Below are 21,541 nucleotides of genomic sequence, written 5' to 3' on the forward strand. Positions count from 1 at the left end.
TACTGTATTGCAATCGTTTGCTGTGTTTACTTCAATGTAATTCTTTTTAAGTGTCACATATAACTCTTTGTTTAAAACACTGCTGGCCATTAGCATTCTTGATGTCAGAAAATGCAATGCAGTACATGTGCCAAGTACCTGAAGTGACTCTTTGTGTCAAAAAGAATTGTGATGACTGGTCTACTTGGCATCATGGAGAGGGACATACCTAGTGCAGTCTGCACCTTGTTTCCTGCAAAGGATGGTGCACCCTTGTTTGTGTGGCACATGGTTACTGGCAGACAGTGACAAGGTTCCAACAAATGAAAAAGGTGACAAGACCAGTAGGTCGTGACCCTGGGATTGGATGATTCCTTACAGGAAGTAGGAGGGCACTAATGATGGCCCGAGACATGCCATGGATGGGTATCAGTGTCTGCTGTGTGGTGCAACGCTTTGAGCTAACAGTGTCTCACCAAGCAGTCAGTGCCACCATCGTTGTTTAATAGTTTACCTGCTGAGTGCACAACTCTACATGAAGTTAAATATGAAGGTGCCGCACTTTGGAAAGGAAATGCGTGTGCTCTACTGTGAACATGGATCCACTGTGGAGCTCTATATGTGAGCTGTGTTGACTACTCAGCATGCAACTGCACACTCCAAACCACCACAGCATATGGAACAGGGTAGGCTGCCAGTGCAATATTCTACTGGGTAGCAATGTACCTGTTGAGTAGAAGCACTGTTTGCTGTTTGTGCATTGTCTGCCACTTACCTACATGAGACAGTAAGCTTAATGTGTAGTGTGGATTGAATGACCACAAATCTTATTCCTTCTATTTTGATTTCCTTTCTTTGACTTCTACTGGACTGATGATGACCTTGTGGTCACCATATGGTCACTTGGTTACCTGATGCCACCTCATGGTCACCTGATGTCACCTCATGGCTAACTGCTGATTGTGGCCAGATCATCACTCTCCATGTGCTGGCCCAACTCGCTCTGCCCATCCAAACAGTGCAACCATGGTCCCCTTTGGCGCCTTTCCTATCTCCGCAGCATGCGTCCTGGCTTTTGCGCAGTTTATCACGTGTGGTTGTGTTTAACTCAGGGGTCCCATTTTTCCCAGGAGGGCATCAGGGTAAACTGTGCCACTGTACTTTGCAAAGGGTGGCTTTTCCAAGCTCATTTGCCAGCGGGAGGCGAGATGGCAAGACCTGCAAGCATGGAACAGAGTTCAATTTGCAAGGGGTCATGATACCGCAATAACTAAAATCATGCACCAAAGACATGGATAACCACCACGAAAATTACCTGTGCTGGCCATCTCCCACTGGCTTCTGCTGTGTCGTGCACCAGAGCCTCTTAGGGATCAGAGTTGGATATCTCCACCGTACCTTCATCATATCCTCAACGCTAATGTTTGGGCTGTCAGTCCTTACCCTCAGGAACCTTGTACCCAGCAGCTACTTCTGCAAGCCTGACAGCTCCATGGAGACACATTGTAGACCTCTGCCAGGGTACATGGCCAGCATGGCATGCATCTATTCAGTAAAACGACAGACCACCTGATGCTAGCTGCTCTCCTTCATTTCCCCCTGCCTGCTGGCTGTGGTTATGTGTAAAGGTCACGAAGTATTATTTAGTGTGTGGGGTGCCTCCTCCCCTGACATCTGCATAAACCAAGGGGGACACATTTTGCTTGGGCACCACACTCCAGCACAGGTGCTTTGGTGGCACTGGTACCTTGTAAAAACTCCATGTCCAGCCTGACCTTACAACGAGGAACAAGAGAAACAAGTCAGTACAGCATTCGAGACAACATCTGATAACACGGAACATAGTATCTAACCAAGAAGGCCCTTTCTGGCCTTGAGAATTTTTGTGACCTGCGAACCGATTACGGCAACATGGAGTGGGTGGCAGGAGAGGGGCAGTGAGTGGCTACTGCAGCCTTTTTGTCCTGCAAAATAAATTAAAAGCTGAAAGTTTCACAAACTTCTTAACAGAAAACATGAAGCCAAATGAACAAATGAGGGGCAAACAGGACTCGGATTTCTTGTCCTGTCATGGCTGGCAAATTTGTGTTGAACCTGACAGAGTGTTGCACAGGTTTGGTAAACCCAATGGACAGCATGCTTCCAAGATATCGGGAGATGGAGCAGCAAGCATCATGGCACATGGGCATGGTGAACAGGCCTGGCTGGGAATCTTGCAGTGAGTCAGTCCCATGGAGCAGCACCATGAGATTTTTGCCCCAGCGTCAACCGCCACGATGTCACAGTTCGGCTGACCACAGGAGGCGTCACGCTGTCCCAAAGGCCAGTGGGAAAAGGGGTCTCTGCAGCCACCCTGACATGTGATGACCAGTCCATTTTATTTGCACAAGACTTGTCAACAGTACTGGAATGAGGCAAAAACATCTCAGCCTAGACCTGGACTACTTGAAGACCATTGATGTTAAATAGGAGACATCTTGGGTTTCCTCCATTGTCTCCAAGAATTAAAGCTTAATCTCCGGGATTACAAGCAACGCTCAGGAGAAAAACATCAGGGCATTAAAAAAAAAGCACTCTATTTGTGCTCTTTTGTTCCTTGATCATAAGAAATATTGGAGGCAGGGTAAGAAAGATTTGACTGATGGTCAAGAATTATCCAATCGAGTTATGAAGAGCTTATTTGCTTTCTAATGGGCTTGGGAAGGCAGAGAGCTGTGAGGGTGGAGGTGTCACGTGACCAATGGTGGGAGTGTGGGGGCGGGCAGTTGAAGATGGCAGGGTCATGTGATTAAACCTCCAGGATTGCATCCAACCAGAGTTGGCAACCCTAAGGGCAGTAGAGATTTGAAAATTCATATTTGGCTGGAGTAGCCGGACCATGTTATGTCATTCAGTGATGGAGCTCAGAGTTGTAATTAGTCAAGCATTTGAGTTTGACCAAAGTCTTTACCATTTTAATTGGTCCCTAAACACTCCATAGTAAAATATCAACTTGCATCAAGGGCTAGAGTTTGTATCCTCCTTCCCATTGAGAGTCAAGTTACATGAAGCTGTGACTGAATTTAACGAAGATTGCTCTCCCCGCTCAGGCCTGAAAATAATGATTAGTTCCCTTGTCACTGCCCCACTATCAGGCACCTCATTAAAACAATGAATGAAGTCACAGAGCAACATTTTATTGGCTGAAAATGTCAACCAGATTAACCAGGTTTTGAGACAAAAACAGTAAACACAGGCAATAAGCAGCAGGTCAATTGGCAGCTCAAAGAGAAAAATAGGTTCATGCTCAGGTTGGAACTTTTTATCAAATCCCAATAATCCCTTATTGAAACATGAAACTGTTTTTTGCCCTTGACAGAATCTGCTAAGTGTTTCTCACATTCTCTAGTTTGTTTTTCCAGTGCGCAGCCTTTTCATCATTGCTTTTTATTTCTACTTACTGCTGGGTAGGTTGCTGATGCCAATTCGAGTGACACGCGCAGCTCAAGCTGAAGTGACATTCCCAGCTTCTCAGCAAAGGCAAACCTGGATGTCCTCAGAACAAGATTAGTAACTGAGAGTCCACAAATAGCTAGTAAGAAAATAATTCCTCAACTGAGTTCGACCACCAGCACACATTTTAAGACACCTTCTATTCTACCTTATTTTAAGGGAAGCTTGCTTTGTTCACCAGAAATGTTGCTGGTTCAGTTAGGAAAAGGTCCACTACAAACAACCCAATGTCAACCATTTCACTGAGCTCAGAAGCAGCTTAATAAAACACACGAGGTCCTTACCTAGGGCTGGGTCTGCGCACTCTTTGTACTGTTCCGGTGTACAATATGGAGCATCACCTAAATATAGAGGAGAAAGTTAGCAGTCAGGAAACTTATACATATTAACATAATGAGGCCATTTAAGTCACAGAATCACAGAATGAATACAGCACAGCTGGAGGCCATTCAGCCCGTCATGTCTGAATGACAGCAGCTCTCTGAATGAATAATTAATCCTGTGCCACTCCCCCAACTTCTCCCCATAACCCTGCACATTCTTCCTTTTCAGATAAATGTCAATTAAATTCTAATGATTGGAACTACATTTTATGCTGAAAATGTCCTTGAAGAAACCTTTAAAGGAAAATTGCTCTAAACTTGCAAGATTAGACAGCTAAGCACTCGCAGTCTCCCATTCCACTCAAATCCAGCACATAAGAACAGTTGTATCAAGAACAAGTAAAAGTCATTAAACCCATCAATCCTGCTCCATCTGGGCTCTTTGCCTGATTTTCCCATCATGCTTCTGTGCAGGGGGCACACCATTTACAACAAACATGTGACCTTTTCCCAGCCTCCACGCCTGTTCGGTGCACACACCTGACCATCTTTAACAATTGTAGCTGGATTCTCAAAGAGAAAAAGCTGCACTACAAATTCAAAAGGTAAAAGATGCAAGAAACAAAGAATAAGAGGCCAACATTAGCTGGGAAACACTTAATGTGCTGCTGCTCTGCCTCCTATTTTAACATAAGAATAGGAGGAGGCTATTCAGTCGCTTGAACCTGTTCCGCCATTCAGTTAGATTATGGCTGAAGATGAATATAACTTCTAGACAAATAGAATTCAAAAGTAGGGAAGTTATATTCGATCTATATCAAACACACTTGGAGTACTGTGAGCAGTTCTGGTTTCTATATTATAGAAAGCATAACAGAAGCATTACAGAATATGCAAGAAGTGATTTACAAGGCTGATAACAGAGCTGAGAGGGTACATCTATCAGAAAAGACTGAACAGGTTAGAACTCTTTTCTCTAGAAAAGAGAAGATTGAGGTGTGGCCTGATAGAGGTGTTAAAATTATGAAGGCATTTGATGTGGTAGATGTGGATGTTTCCACTTGCTGGACAGTCCAAAGCTGATGAAAGATAGTCACTAATAAATCCAATAGGGAAATCAAGAAAAACTTCTTTACCCCAGAGAGTGGTGAGAATGTGGAACTTGCTACCACAGGGAGTGGTTGAGGTGAATAGTATCGATGTATTTAAGGGGAAGCTGGATTAACAAATGAGAGGGAAAGAAATAGAAGGTTATGCTGCTTAGGTAAGATAAAGCAGGGTGGGCGGAGGCTTGGGAGAAGTATAATTATCAGCACGGACCAGTTGGGCTGAATGGCCTGTTTCTGTGCGATATGTTCTATGTAACTTATTTATATCAGACGGGTTAGTGCCTCAATTAAAATAGTGGATAGTGGAATGTCATAGAAATAAATGAAGGGCAGAATTTTTAGGTTGGCGTGTGGGCACGCGCCCGACCTGACCTGGTGTGAAATCATGTGGGATGACATCAGGCGAGCGTCCCGATGTCATCCCACGTTCATGCGATATTTCAGTCGGCGCATGCGCACAGAAGTCAGAAGTGCGCTCACCGACAATTAAGAGGCCAAATAAGGTCAGTAAAGTTGTAATTGTCTCCAATTTTGCGTGGTCTGTCCAACCTTACAGTTGGCAGACAGGAGAATCAGCCAGGCGGACTTCGTATTGTTCATGAAACCTCATCCAAGGGCGGAATGAGATTTCAGTTATTAACTAAAAAAAACTAAAACCTATGGATAGCAGTTTTATCATGTATATGTTCAGGTGACTGATTGTGATGTGTGGATATTTTTTTCCTGATTTTACAAACTTTGTTGGTTTTAAAGTCTTTGGCTCCCTGAGGCAGCTCTCTGCCTTCAGGGAGATTTCAATCAGCGCTCGCCCGCACCTGCTTATGTCAGCGTCCACCCTCCTCCCACCCCCACCCCAGCAGCGCTGAGCTTTTCAGTGCGCACTTCACGCTGGCTGGCCATTAGTTGGCCAGCCAGTGTGAAATCGCGGTCGGGGGCCGATCGTGGTCAGCGGTCCGTTCCTTGGCCCGTCGATCGTGCCCATCCAATGACCTAAAAATCCTGCCCCAAGAGTGTGTTCGCTAATACTTGCCATCAGTTGTTTCTAGCCTAAGAGCACAAAGTAATAAACAGACTCAAAGTGTAATGAGTATACAAAATGAGTTAGAAAAATTGAAGAAAATGTGTGAGGCAAACACCGTGTCAAAGTATAAGGCAGAGATAAAGTAAAAGACACTGCAAACACTATAGAAACATAACAGAGAATGGAACAGAGAGGGCAGACGTACACAAAGAGACAGAAAGAGTGAGGCTAAGAGACAGAAGGGCACTGTGACAGGTGGAGAATGTGTCTCCCAACTCTACCGACAGAAACATAAGCCCAATTTTCCGATTGTTTCTCACCGATGAGAATGAGGATGAGGACCAGAATTCTGAGCAGACATTGTCCTTGCCAAATCTCTGCCCAATTTGTGCCCAAAAGATGGGAAAGCTTCCTGAAAATATAACAATACTTAAGTTGGTTTAATGAGCATGTGCACAAATCCCAGCATTCGTAATAAGGATGAACAAAGTGTTCAACAGCCCCTCCATTTAAAGGAGAGTTGCCATTTTTGAATTCAATTCTTGGAGGCAGCAGAAGTGCGATATTGGTCTGTCTTTTTATTTGGCCAATTTGGCCTCATTTTACATTTCTAGCTGGCGCATTTTCTATTAGTACCATGACTACGCCAATGGGAACATTATTTGGAGGAAGCAAAGCAAAGGAAGGATGCCATGCAGGTGAGGTACCATCAGAGGCTGATGACCCACACTCACCGTTACCCTGGAAACCAGATCGATAGGCACAGTTGAGAACTTACCGACAATTTTTTTGTGTTTTGTAATCCGTGATGCATAAGTAAGGCTATGACAGAGCTGTGCCATCTGCTGGAACCTGGCCTCCAGCTAGAGTATGAGAGAGCCTGGACCTTTTTTTTCGATATGGCAGGGTTCCCCAAAGAGCAGGGCATCATAAATGGCACCATTGTGGAACTAAGGGCTCCTGCACAGATCAGCTCTATGCCACCATAAACACCCAGTTGCAACCACCAGCACAGAATGACACAGGACAATGCTTGCTTCTCTGGCAGCCATCAAGGTACCTTTATTTTAAGGCCAATTCATGGTGCCCCCCCTCATTGGTTCCACAGCCAAGACTGCATGATTGATTCCTTAAACAAAAGGATGCCCTCTTCAGCTCTGCCACATGACACCTCTATGATAGCCAGGGATAAGTGCTGAGCACAGTTACAGTGAGGTACATGCAGCTACCAGAATTGTTACTTAAAAACGTCATTGAGATCTTGAGGCAATGCTTTTGATTCCTTGACTGATGAGGGAGTGTTCTACCATACAGCCCAGCCAAAATCTCCAGTATTACTGGGGTCAGAGGGTAATTGTTGACCATATAGAGGAGAAGGTTGGCTAACTCCAATCACAGGTGAAGCAGGTGAGTAGGAGCCAACTGTTGAAGGCATGTACAGGTTGCACGCGTGCTTTGCCAGGCTCTCATTAATGAAACCTTTTCCTAAGTTTTTCAGCCACCAATCTTATCAATAGACTTTTATCCATTTTTATCATGCTGTCACATGATTGCCCTTGGCTGCAAACAAACTGCTCAGGATTTCATTCCAGTCACCAGAGGATACATTATCAAACATCACACCAAGAACACTCTCTGGACATTGCTGAACGTTAGCGAATCAAATTTAATTCCTTAAAACTGATGTGTATGTGTGACTGGCCCCACTTGAATGGAGAGCAGGTGGGAGAATCAGTAGGACAATGATATAGCCTAGCTGCAATCTATGCTTATTTTGGGCAGGGCTTCCCACTGAGAATAGTGAACTTACCCTGATATGGTGTGTGTGCTCTGGACACTAACCTCATGTTCCTTTTAGGTGGTCTAGGAATCTGAAGCATCTTGGTTCTGTGCACTATGGAAGACTCTTGGGAATGTCTGCACCTGTGGTCATTGCCTAGTCCTGCACGCTCTCTACCATGTGTGCCATGTGTTGAGTAGGGTGGCTTGAGTAGGGCGATTTGCCATCATCCTGAGGGACCACATCTTCATCCGTACCAACACAAACTATGTCTCTGTGATTGGGCACTGCCTCATCATGGCCAGTGATCAGCATGCCAACACAGCCGTTGGCAAGGATGGGATCTGTAAAGCCCAGCAAGGGTTATTTCAGTGTGATTCCCAACCAGCGGGAGGAAAGTCTGCTCATTCTGGAGTCCGAGGTCTCCACAGCAACAGTCTGAGCATTCACAAGAGATGCCAAGAACTGCAATTGAGGACTGAGCCAGTGGGCACCACATCATATGTACGTGGAGACACCACCCATTTCATGCTGGTCACCAGTGGTGAGAATCCATCCGTTAATACTAACACGTTCAAATACAAGAAGAGAACTCCTCCACAAGCCATGAGCTGCTAAAGGTTGGTAAAGTCTCCGATGACTGAAGCATCATTTTGTACTCAGAAAGCATTCTCCCTTGAAAAGCAAAATCTCTGTGGCTCACAACCCTGAGCTCGAGGTTCCTGCTCTTCCTCCACAACTACTTACCTCCGCATAGCAATGCTCCATGTATCAGCCAGCGTGCCCTCCTCGACCTCAAAGTCCAAGTCCCCCGGAGTGAATGTACCTGAACTGCTGATTGTGAGGAGAGGAGTGAGTGACATTGGATGCTCTGAGGTTGCCTGAGCCGCTCGCTACCAGCACTGCTTCCTCGTGCACAGCTGGAGAAAGAGAAGAGGAACACGTGTTATAAAAAGCTGTGATCATGGTAACGGTTGAAATATAGCTTACAACATAATGGGTCACATGGCATTGCACTTCGGTGTGTTCTTTGGTGCCAGTGTGTGAGAAGGAAGAGTCTGACAAGGAAAATACCAACTGGTTAAGCTGGAAGTGCGGGGGAAATCTCCAACTTCACCACCAGTGACTCACCCAGTGATCTGGAGGGTGGCCTCCTCAAGATCAACTGAGACTTTGAAAGACAGTGGGTGGGGGGCTATTCCTGTTTGGGGTTATTCTCTCCAGTTATGAAAGCAAAGGTGAAAACTTCAAAGAGCCAAGAGGGCCAATAGTAATATATAAGGGTCATTGAATAGCCCATATTGCATGCGACTGCATAAGTATTGCATCATTCAGCTGCATTGAGGCAGAAGGGTTGGTTCTGGGTGAATCCCTTTAAGGATGTGATTGCAGGAAAACTCATCAAGGTGTAAGCTTCTGGTGTGACCTTCTGCTCTGCTTCATTATGGTCGTACATGGTCATGCTTCAAAGTATGGTGAGATTGTGTGAGGAGGAAGAAACACGTGCATTTTGAATAGCTAATTGAAAGCAAAACATGGTGGGAAGTCCTACCTTGGCTGATCTGGATGAAATCCGCCAAACCTTTTGCACACTGTCTGTCAGGTCGTCTATGAGTGTCAGGCTCAGCATCTCCTCCTGAGCACGTGTGTTGCTTATCTGTAGTTACAGTGCCTGGCGTACCAAACCGTGTCAGCCTTCTCTGTCTCACTTGTTCCAAGAGGATTGCCATTGCAATGTCAGTGCTTTGACTGCTGCTGGCATTTTCCTATTGCAACGTCCCTTGTTTGCAAACCTCCACTCCAAAGCACACCTTTTTAAGGTGCTGCTACAGGGTTTTAAATGCTACATTCCCCGAAAATGGGTGCAAACGTGCAGAAGGGAACATGATATTTGCCAGTGCTCTGCCACGAGGGATCTCTACCTATTCTACATCTTGTCGAAGGTAATTGGCTGGGAGTGTGCAATTTTGCAATATATGAACTTACGAACAATGCTGGATAGAAAACGACCCTAGCTCCTCCCAACCCGTTCCATCTTGTACCCGACATTGTGCATCACAATATGTACAATCCCCACCCCACCAGAGACCATGTGATGTCCCAGCAGAAGTGAGAAAGCAGATAAAAACCCTAGGGTCGAATTGTCCCAGATTCGCACTAAGTGTGGTAGCAGGCGGGAAAAAGGACATTTTACCCACTGGCCTCAATGGTGGGTTTTTGCGCCCTATCGTCCCAATCTCACCTCATTAATTATGCATTCCTGGGAAACACACCGGGGCACCCTCTGATTCGCCTGGCTCACCATCACCTCAGGCCTTCAGTAAACCAGGCGCCATATTTAAAGGCCGCCCTTGCAAAGAGCCCGCACTCTTCAAGGGATAGGAAGCTGCTGGGAACTGATGGCTGCCAAAAGGAGGACTCATGCTGCCCCCAGATTTAGCGACACCTCCCTGAAGTGCCTACTGGACACAGTGGAGGCCCACCACCATGTCCTCTACCCCTGCTCTGGGCAAAGGCCAGCAAGCAAGGTCACCAATCCAGCATGGGAGGCGGTGGCAGCAGTGGTCAGTGCCAATAACCTGACAAAGAGGATAGCCACCAAGGGCCAAAAGAGGATGAATGGTCTCATCTGTTCCGCCAGGGTAAGTCATTCTTCTCATCACTCTCAACTCACAAGCCCATCACACATCCACAGGGATCTCACACCTCAAGGGACAACACCACTAACTCTCACACATATACTAACATCTTCATCAGGCTCATACCCTCTGGAGCTCATGTCCTCATCCCATCCATGGCTCCGCTCACCACACAAACATTCCACTCAGTGCCATGTGTCCTGCTCACACACGCTCCATCTGTTTTCGTGCAGCGAGAGGTCCCAGACTGGGGGTGGAGTGGCCCACATTAGGCCCCTCACTCACTTTGAGGAGTGAGCCATCGCACTGACTGGTGAGGATGTGGACAGTGCCTGTGGTGATGGTGAGATCGGTGGTGAACACCCACGTGAGGATCCTGCACCACATCATCCCTCTCTCAATGTAACTGTGAGTGCTCTCTCTCCTGCTTCAGACTCTGCTGCTGTGCACTAATTATCTCTACTTTGGTTCACAGGGAACTCTGCCAAGCGACCGACACCCTCAGCCAGTCAGTCCCTCAGCTCCATCCACATCCTCACCTCCAGCCAAGAGGACACCTCCTCCATTGAAGAGCTGGAAATAAGCAGCCTGGAAGACCCGTCACAGCACTTACCCACACCCTCCACCAGCGCAGAGACACATCTCAGTGGGACCTAGATCTAGAGCAGGCTCAGGTTCACAGTCTGGTGGTCACTGCACGGACACATGTCCGCAGCAGGAAGAGGCAGGTTCAGCCGAGCTCCCTGGCACTTAGAGAACTGCTGGGGAAGAAGCATCTGTGAGGCCTGAGTCAGATGACAAGCCTCTAGATTTGGCCTTCCAACTCAACGTGGAGAGTCATCAGAAAGCGGGGGAACATCACGTAGAGCTATTGGAAGCCCACAACAGACTGGCTCGCGAGTCAGAGGAGTGGGTCCCCCTGCTCTCTGATGAAGTGCTGCCCATGTGTGCGTATGGAGGTCTCCATGGGAAGGATGGTGGACCCAATGGAGACCCTGGTCCAGCAGAACATGAAGATGTGTGCAGACCTGCACTCCATCATGGTAGCCATGGGTGAGTTCCTGCAGTGGCAACACAAGAAGGAAATAGGGCACCTCGAAGTCCCTTTGGATGCTCCTTCCCCTCAAGGTGCCAGACTGGGACCCCCACGCACCCGAAGGGAGGAAGAATGGCAGCTGGACACCCCTGGGTCATCCACTCAGGAATCTCAGAGGCTGCCCTCTCCCTCTGAGTCCCCTTTGTCTGTGACCCCCTCAACCTCATCCTCTGTCACCGCAGAGGGAGAAGCTGGCCCACAGGAGGACGGTCAAAGCAAGTCAGGGCCCTCAAGGCCTCGGCTCTCCAGAGGACACACGCCAAAGTCATTAGAGGCAACAGGGCCAACCATTACACAGGCTGTCTCCACCCCTGCGGCGGATGTCAGGGCAGCACCTAGAAGAAGTGGTAGGTCTAGAAAAGTTAAGAATTTCTGAACACAAGTGGTTACTCAGGTGAACACATTTTGTCATTTTATAATCTGAAAATATATTCACTTTCACTGAATAACGTGTAATGGTGTCTTTCAGCTTCATTGACAGGCTCTGCAAGTCCTCCCCCTGCATGCTCCCCCACCACTACCGCCTGCCCGCCCCCCCACCCCCTCGCCCACTAGCAGTTCAGCTGCACGCAGACCGCCCGCCAGTGAGTCTGGAGGGAGAAGTGTGTGTGTGGCAGGGCCTTTCAGAGTCTTGTGTAAGCCTCTTCCACACACGTGGATCCTTCCTTCATCACACTCACCTCACTGTCCCGAGCATTTTCAATGCTGCCTGCTGGGGTTCCCTTTCAGTTGTCCACCTGAGCTGCCCTACATCTCCGCCCGCCCACTGACCACACTCCCATGCAGCACTTGTTCCCGTCCAACACGAGGCTCCGCCCACTTTTGATTTTGCGAGATGGTTGGAGTGAAATATGTCTTTAGCTCTCCCGACCTTCCCCTCCCCCAGTCGCCCATGTCCTTTCCCTCATCACTGTTGACCCCCCACCCCCCACCCCCCCCCGCTCCCCGGCATTACCTTCTACCTCCTCACTGTCACCTATCAGCCCGAACCCTTGTCATTCCGGGATGTCCAGGTGAATGTGCACGTTCCCTACCTTCCTGAGAATCCCACCCCCATCCACACGGACCTCCCCGACCTCCCCCTTCCCACCCGCATGGTCCATGCCTGCCTCCAAGCCCCCACCAACCTCCCTTGCCGTCCCTTCTATCGCTACCGTCGCACCCTCACCCTTCTAGCTCCCTCTGCCCCCTCTCACACTCACCATTCCCTCCTACCATGCCCACCCTCATTTCACTCCCCAGGAGGCAGTCATTGACTCCACAGACCCCTCCCTTGCATGTTCACCCAGACATCCTTCAACCCCCCCAATCCATTATTCCTTTCTCCCCCCTTATTCCTTCCTGTCCCCTTACTCCTTCCTCCACCCATGCTCCTTGCTCCCCCCCGGACTCATTCCCATCCTCCAAACTCCTTCCTCCTCCAGATCAAACCTAAACCTTCCTCTCCCACCCCCCCGGTACACCTTCCTCTCCCACTCGCAGCTGGACCTTCCTTTCCACCCCCTCGATGATCATCTGTAGCAGACCATAGCCAAGACACTGATTTCCTGAAGCAGACCCCTGACATCAACGGTGATTTTCCACCTTCCGTGAGCTGCTTCATGGTGGAGCCATGTCCGTGAGAATCCACTCAGCGTGCAATGCACATATTCCTCCAGGGTCCAGTAGCTAAAGGGCTCCAGCATCTTCTGCTTCTCGGAAGTCCGCAACGTGAGCAAGGCCCTAATGGTAAGTCTCAACTTCTGGGCGTCACACTTGACAAGATGTGTTCTGCACCGGCATGTTTTGATCTGGCAGGGGTGATTCCGGCGAGCAGGGCTTATAATTATGCATTAAAATGATGTTCCTGACATACGGCGATGGGAAAGGAGGCCCACCATTGACGAGAGGAGCGGACGATCGCAAACTGGTTTCATGATGGTGTGAAAACGACTTTTGGCCTCCTCCCGATATTGTCTGTTCACGTCCACCATGACGTCTGACGCCAACAGGGACAGAAAGTTCCACCCTTAGGCTAGTTTGGTGGAGAAGAAAATCTGGAAAATTCCTCTCCGAGCCCCTTATGCAATGCCATCTAGTCTGAGAGATCACTCTGGCCCTGATAAGGCTACGCAGTACCAACCCACCTTTTTATATGAGGTGAGCTCTGTCCCAGCCATAAAAAGATCCATCTTTCACTTGAAAGAATATGCAGCAAACAGTATTTTTGTTCAATGATTGCTTATGTGTTAAAGCAGGACCAACCAGAATTTCAAACCTAGGCAATGTTTGATTTTACAAAAGGGGAAAAATTATAATCATTTAAAGGTAAACATGAACATCAAATTTTCATAGTGGGTCTATGCAAGTGGCCTGTGAGTGGCCTTCTGCTGAGAACTGTGACTGGTCTCACCACCAAGTGGAAGAATCTTCTCTATCTGTAATTTTAAAGGTGTCCCCAATACCACCCCCCACCGCCTCTCTTTTCTTGAGAAAAGAGCCCTAGCCTGTCCAGTCTTTTCTGATAGTTCTGATATCATACTTGTAAATCTTTTTTCCACTTTCTTCAGTGCCTCTATATCCTTTTTTTGTAACATGGATTGTTATTCTTAATAGCAGTTTGATACAACTGAGCAGCTTGCTAGGCTACTTCAGGGGCAGCTAAGAGTCAACCACATTTTTGTGGGTCTGGAGCCACATGTAGGCCAGATCAGGTAAGGATGGCAGATTGCCTCCCTAAAGGGCATTAGTGAACCAGATGAGTTTTTACAATGATCCAACAGCTTCATGGTCACTTTTACTGATGCTAGCTCTTTTTACCCCAATTATTTTTAACAAAACTGAATTCAAACTAACATGGTGAGATTTAAACTCACCTTCAGTGGGATTGTTAGTAACATAACCACTAAACTACTCTACCTAACTGCATTGACTTCAGCAAATAACAAAAATCTGGACGGATCCAAGCACTTCTGAACTTGAAAGTGGTCATCCCATTGGTACCCTGTCTTCAATTTGCTATCCATGACTTTAAATACAATATTCTGGGGTAAGGCCATTGCAGAGTCTTGGGGCGAAGTTTTCTCTTATTCAGAAGGGCCAGGACTTGTACTGCAGATATCACCTAGTGTAGGAAAAAACATGAACTGAATCAGGTTGTGGTGCTTAGACGGCTTTTAAAATACTGCAGGTTAGGAAGGAGACACTAGAGAGCAAAGAAAATGCGCAGCTTTGAGTCCTGGAGACAGAATGAGTTAATGGTGGGATAGGGTGCAATGTGTCTTGATTAGTGACACAGTTGCATCAATGAAAGAGAATGAGAGAGACAAGAAAGGAACATTGCAACACAGAAAAGGCTGGAGGCTGGAATGGGGTGAGAGAAGGTTTAGCTATCAGGTGATAAGCGTTTTCTTGGATCCTGTCCAAGAGTGTGAGAGTGTTATTGGAGGATCCTCCCCACATAGGGGAGAAATAATCCAAGAAGAGTGAAAAGGGTTGGAGCGAACACAACAATGTTCTTAAGGTTGGAAAGGCAGATCCAGTAATTATTTTATTTACTTTTTAAATGGCCTCAATGGGCCGTTGACAGATCGGCAGGCGCACAGCTGATTCGGCTGCCAACCTGAAAATGGAAATGACGCGGGGTGATGTCAGGAGTTCTGCCTGATGTCATCTTGTGTCATTTTACGTGTCGGCGAGTGGGCCCCGCCCCCTGTTCGCCGACCTAAATATCCTGGCCCATGGTTCAGACAGTAGCGTGGGAGAGGAATGGAGTTGATGGTTAGGGAATGGAGTTTGTGACAAAGACTGAAGACAATGACTTTGATCTTCCCAGCATTTACTTGGAGGAAATTTCCGCTCATCCAGCGCTGGATGTTGGACAAACTGTCTGACAAATCAGATCCAAGAGTAGGAGTTGGGGGTTGATGCCATGAATTATTCCCTGCATTTCTCTGTAACAGTACAGTTGTTCCTGGCAATAAGGTTATTCCATTTGAGTGTGATTGCTTATGTGATAATGGTTTTCTTGGTGATTTGCTTGAGGGTCACAGGTGCGGATTCTAAACTAATGCATTTCTGTCCGAATTCAAATCAATTATAGCATCCAGCAAGCTTCATTTGGTAAGTAATAAAATAGAGCTTTATTGACTGGTTTTCACATTAATATTATCATCCTTGAATGACCATAAATCTCTTGACTTTGAAAAAACTGGCTCATGTATTTTTTGCGCCATGGAAGTTGGCTGTCATATGTTTTGATCCTGTAAAGGATGTGTGGTCAAATGAGCGGTGTAGGGTTTTACATTTGCTTCATCTTTGGAGGGAGGTCTTGTGGCGCAGCGGGTAGTGTCCCTGCCTCTAAGCCAGAAGTTCCAGGTTAGAGTCGCACTCCAGGACTTGACGGCCATGGAAGAAGCGTTCATAATGTGGCCAAACAGGTTGATTATCAACCTGTAAATCTTTCCAATATGTCTATGGCAGGTGGTAAGAGTGGGAGAGTCTCCTGGTCAGCCATGCTTGATGCAGAGTGTCACCCCTCAAGCTATAGGGTCTGGTGACAGGCTAGCCACCTATTCCAAGAAAAGCTAGCAATGGAAACAGGCATAAGCACATGCTTTGTCTGCCTCGTGTCACTAGATGCAGGAAAGCCTCTAAGTCATCTTTGGAGATGGTGAGAAATTTCATGGACTGTGATTGGGTCCATGATGGATTGGACTGTATTTGATTTGTGAAGAGAATGGGCTAAATGGTCTTTGTTTGTACCATTCTTATACACATTTACCCTTCTATCACTCTTCCTTTAACCTGTACTCTGCATCTCTGTGGTCGGATTGACTTTGAGTAAGTGGTCTGTGGTGCTTGAAATTTTAATGGAACTTACCTCTGCCCCACTCTCCCATTCGACCAGTTTATATTGTTAGTCAATTTGCACATTTATCAACGTGGGGATTATTAGTACCAGTGAAAGGGACATTTTGTCCACTTCTGGTACCCAGTATGAGCATCAACACCACAAAAGTTAGATGCAGGGAGAAGCTCTGTTTTCAAACTTCATTAGAAAATGGGTTTGGGGGCAGTTTCAACCCGGCTACTTAAAGTATAAGTCCATGTCCCAAGATTACCCATTCTGTTTTCTGTGCTGTAGTGTTCTATGGTTCTATAGGTCTGGAGGGTTATGGACTAGGTGCAGGTCAATGGGACTAGCGGAAAAATATTTCGGCACAGACTAGAAGGGCCGAATGGCCTGTTTTCTGTGCTGTAGTGTTCTATGGTTCTATTCAGCACAAATTGAAAGCCTTCCACAGAGAGAATGCAAGAGTCAGTTAAAGATGGTGCATTGAGGTTGGGGACAAGATTGCAGCAGAAAGAAGGGAGCTTTGCTTGCTCATACCGAGCCCACCTGGAGATGTCAATAATGTTCCTTTCACACCACCCCCGCCTATATTTGACAACACTGATATCCCTCACCTTTATGAGCCGTAATATCAACAAAACGTATAAACATAAAGGTCTCATGTTGCAATTCAGATGTCACATTTCACACTGTTGCAAATGCATAACCATCTTTAAATAAAGGGAACAAAAGCCAATCATTGATCTGGAACCTGAAGTTTACAGCAGGTTAAAATGTCCCTCAAATAGTTTATAAGGCAGCTATCATTTCCTGGATTTACTTCTTCGGAGCAGTGGCCAAAAAGGCACAGGGCAGATTAAAGTCATTTATTTAGAGAGCCATAGAGTCATTAATGACACAGAAGGAGGCCCTTTGGCCTATTGAGTCCATGCCAGTTCTCCAGGTGAAGCAGTCCAGCCAGTCTCACTCACCCGCTCTATCCCTGTAGCCTCATCAGTCCCTGGACATCACAATGATGCTGCAGATCACCCTTGCGGAAAGCCACAGGTGATCCACTAGAGTCACAAAAAAGATTTACTATCCAAGATGTTCAGGACGAGATTAGTGCAAGCTCCAAGGTCATCCTGATTGAAACAGTGATCAGGAGAGCCATTTGTTTGGCCCCAGCGCAGCCTGAATTGTGCTGCCACAACCTCATCATGGACAGATGTGAAAGAAGTATCTGTTCTCTTTATTTGTTCTTTTTAATAGCCATTAAAAAGTACCACGAAATCTAATCAACAGTTGCACCCAGTTTGATTTGGAAACAGATAACTGAGTTGCATGGACCAGAAGAAATAATTTTCTGAGGTAGAAATACATATTAACAGTGTAAGGAGCATGTGCCCAATCCCTCTTTGCAAATAAAAGTTATGGCCGTGATGGATGATGACTTAGGAGATGCAAAATTAGATAAGCTCTAGCAAATGGCCACAATCTGGGCAATCATTTGTTTTCTGTCGCTGACCAGCTCTGCAATGGTTATTCAATTTTTGCCAGCAAATCCACAGAACCTATCACGGATTTTTCAATGTGTGATTCGCTGCTGTTCCTTTACACAGATCCCTCTGGCTAATTGAGAGTGGGGTTAATGCTCTCTCAGAACAATGCATCATCAAGCTCTCCGCAGTGTGATTAATTGTTTAATTTGCCCCAATCTCGATCAAACATGTTAATCCATTAGATAAAAGCAAAATACTGTGGATACTGCCGGAAACCTGAAATAAAAACAGAAAACACTGGAAAAACTCAGCAGGTCTGACAGCATCTGTGGAGAGAGAAACAGAGTTAACGTTTCAAGTCCGTATCATACAGACTCAAAATGTTAACTGTTTCTCTTTCCACAGATGCTGTCAGGCCTGTTGAGTTTTTCCAGCATTTGCTGTTTTTATTACATTAATCTGTTAGCAAGGTAAACCACTTTCTGGGAGTCAAGCAAGTAAAATGGTTCTAGAATTGATTGCTGGACTTGCAGGAGAAAATGGTGCTCTGATGCTTGATGCATTTAGGTAGTGTGCACAGGAATGTATGGACTGGAGAAAGGACCACTTGCAGCACACCTGGTCAGTTCCAGTGTGTAAGAAATATCTTACCTCTTGCAACCCACAATCAAAGTTTTTGCGAGGCAACTCTATTGAATTTGCTGGTGAAATCTAATTAAAGCAATTATATCAGTTAAAACATGATTTCAATGAGTGAAGCTAGATTTTTTTACCACCTTGTATGCTATGCAGAATTAAAGTCAACACCATACTAAATCTTAGATAAAAATGCTTTGATTTTATTACATTGTAAGAGCTCATCCTGCACTTTTTTTAATATAAAAGTTCACAAGTCGAGGACAAGGATGCTGGTGTTAAAGGACTTAAATGCTCACCTCATGCCTAGGATCATCTACATTTGCTTGACACAGGTACTCACACATTAGAAGGTCTTAGTCAAGAGGGAACACTGGGTTAATCATGGGCAAAGGAGGAGCAAAGGTGTGGAAAGAGAGACAGGGCTGGTGTCGAGCAATAGTAGGGCATGAATGTGGAGGATGAAAGTGAACCTGGGAACAGTTCACTTGTCTTACTGCACAAAACAATTCAAACTGTTGCGGGTAGAGCTGTTGGGCAATATGGTGAACCTTCACTAAGCAGGAAGATCCATCAATGCCATCTTCAGTGGAGACATCTGACACACAGGTGGTGAGTATTGTTTAGAGAGTGATAGAATGATACAGTGCAAAATGAGGCCATTCAGCCCAGTGTGTCTGTGGCAGCTCTTTGAAAGAGCTATCCAAATTGTCTCACTCCTCCCTGATCTTTCCCCATAGCCCTGAAAATTCTCCCCCTTCCAGTATTCGTCCAGTGCCCTTTTGAAGGTTACGATTGAATCTGTTTCCACCAACCTATCAGGCAGTGTGTTCCAGATCACAACTGTCTGCGTAAAAATTGAGTTTCCTCATGTCTTTCAGAAATACTTCCATTGAAGATACCAAGGTGTTGAGAGCTACATATCAAGCCTAATAAAGGCAGCTTTTGAGGTGCTTGGAAACATGCTCAAGCTCACACGAAGGAAGAATTGAGAGATCCGTTAGCAATTGAAAGGTTTCTGCTCACAGAGATCAGTGGCTGTCATTAGGACAGTCTCTTTTGGTAGCAGATACACAGAAACACAGGGATAGGTGGCTGGCTGCTGAATTGCTGCCAGTCCATTGGCATCACCTGCTTCTAGGCAAGTGGCAGAAGAAGCATCCGAAGGCATGCTGGCTGCGCAGCTGAAATAGGACAGGGTACTCTTGGCACACAGGTGGAACCATCTGGGTCAGCCAAAAAAGTTACACAGCCAGTGGAATTGCCCGTCAAACAGACCGTGAGGAATCCTCCATTGCTACGTTTTACAATAGGGCCCGAGTTAGCAGCAATGCATACGAAACAGCCCGTTCCTCTAGTATGTTTATGTATTGAAGGGGAAGCTGGACAAGCACATGAGGGAGAAAGGAATACAAGGATATGTTGGTTGGGCAGGAGGAGCAGGATGGGAGGACTCTCACACGGAGCATCAACATGGCACGGATATGTTGGGCCAAATTGGCCTGCTTCAGTACTGTAAATTCTATAGATTTCTATGTAGTGCATCACATTAAATGTACTTTTGCATTAATAAAAGCAAATGCTCAACACTCAAGATTGAAACCATTGTTCGTTTATTTAAAAAGCCCCCCTCAAAAATACAATCTTTCATATTTTTTGAAAAAAGGAGAATCACCAGAAAACTTTAGTTCAGTTGTGTTTTCAAATATCCAAATTCAGTCCTTCTCTGGGCAGAATGGACCAGTTGGGGGTTTCAAGGGGAGAAATTCATGCACATCTGCTGTACCTTTGGGAACAGGCTGCCATAAAGTAGGGGCTTTGTGTTATCCTCATCCTCTTCAATGGGGATTATTGTAACACATCTTCAGCAAGTAAACCTCAGTCAATGATGAATACCATGCTGCTTGCAACATAATACAACTATTCCACTCGCTCACCCTGATCGTACTGAAAGGCACTGTCAGATTGGCACAAACCCAGAAATATTGCCCTGTGAGGCCAAAGGTCTGCCTTATTATCATAGAATCGCAGAATGATACAGAACAGAAAGAGGCCATTTGGCCCATCATGTGTGTGCTGGCCCTTTGAAAGAGCTGTTCAATTAGTTCCACTGTCCCACTTTCTCCCCACAGCTCTGCAATTCTGTTCCCCTTCATGTATTTATCCAATTCCCTTTTTGCAATTTACAACTGAATCTGCTTCCACTACCCTTTCAGGCAATGCATTTCAGATCATAACAACTTACTGTATAACTTTTACCCCTCACCCTCCTCAAGCCATCTCTGGTTCTTTTCTCAAATTACTTCAAATGAAGATTATAAGGTTGCCTCCCAAATCAGTATCATTATATAGCCTTTATCTGAGGGTTCTGGTGTGATCAGCAACTGGGGCAGAGATAATGAAAATTCAGAAGGCATCACGCCAGTCCCTGCCTGCTCTAGTGATGGCACCATGGAAAGGTGTCTTGCACCTGCTCCTCACTTCCTGTGGAATTTGCACCCAGGGCAATGAATGGTCCCATCACAAAATTCCTTCTGCTCCCCTGCCAGCTCCCCCCACCCTCAGCCACCTAGATAACAATGACTTCATATCACCTAGAATGCTTAGTGCCATTACCAGCTGAAGTGTGTAGATTCCAGATCCTTCTTACTGTTGTGCCAGCCTATTTCGCAAACTCAGAAGGTGGCAGAGAAACTGAGACAGCTATAATATCTTAGCCTGTGTCATTGTAAAGGGACTCAAAAAATGTTCATCCATTTATGAAGGCCCTGCTGTTGTGACCCATCAAAATGCTCTTCATTGTATAAACTGGGGGAGATTCAATCCATTAACACCATCCTTAATGGTAAATAATGCTCCACTGCTGTGTTCAATGTCTGATGTTTTAGTGCTGGCAAGCAAGGAAATGACAGAGAAAATGACACTTTCTCTGCTATATCTTTATGCTAAAGAATTTTCTCTCAAGGGTGACAGAATTAATTTATGGGGCAGGCTACTAGGAAAGGACGGTGATATAGCAGTAAGACAAAGTATGTCAACAGTATGCTGAAAATTATATGAAGGGATTTTATTTTGGTCTTGTTCTCTTTCACTCTCTCTCTCCTGCTGTCTGTCTCTCTCTGCCTCTCCCCTCTTTTCTCCTCCTCCCCCT

At 46.1% G+C, this 21,541-nt stretch overlaps 1 protein-coding gene across 1 annotated transcript in view; it reads right to left on the reverse strand.

Annotated features, from left to right (window-relative positions):
- Nucleotides 1-21,541, reverse strand: part of asic1b (acid-sensing (proton-gated) ion channel 1b) — a 220,138-nt gene that overhangs the window by 55,002 nt on the left and 143,595 nt on the right. The window contains exon 5 of the mRNA XM_041180347.1: nucleotides 3,756-3,812. Coding sequence (XP_041036281.1) covers nucleotides 3,756-3,812 — 57 coding nt within the window. The remainder of the gene's footprint in view (nucleotides 1-3,755; nucleotides 3,813-21,541) is intronic.

Source organism: Carcharodon carcharias, chromosome X, assembly GCF_017639515.1.
Source record: "Carcharodon carcharias isolate sCarCar2 chromosome X, sCarCar2.pri, whole genome shotgun sequence".
NCBI classification, from domain to species: Eukaryota; Metazoa; Chordata; class Chondrichthyes; order Lamniformes; family Lamnidae; genus Carcharodon; species Carcharodon carcharias.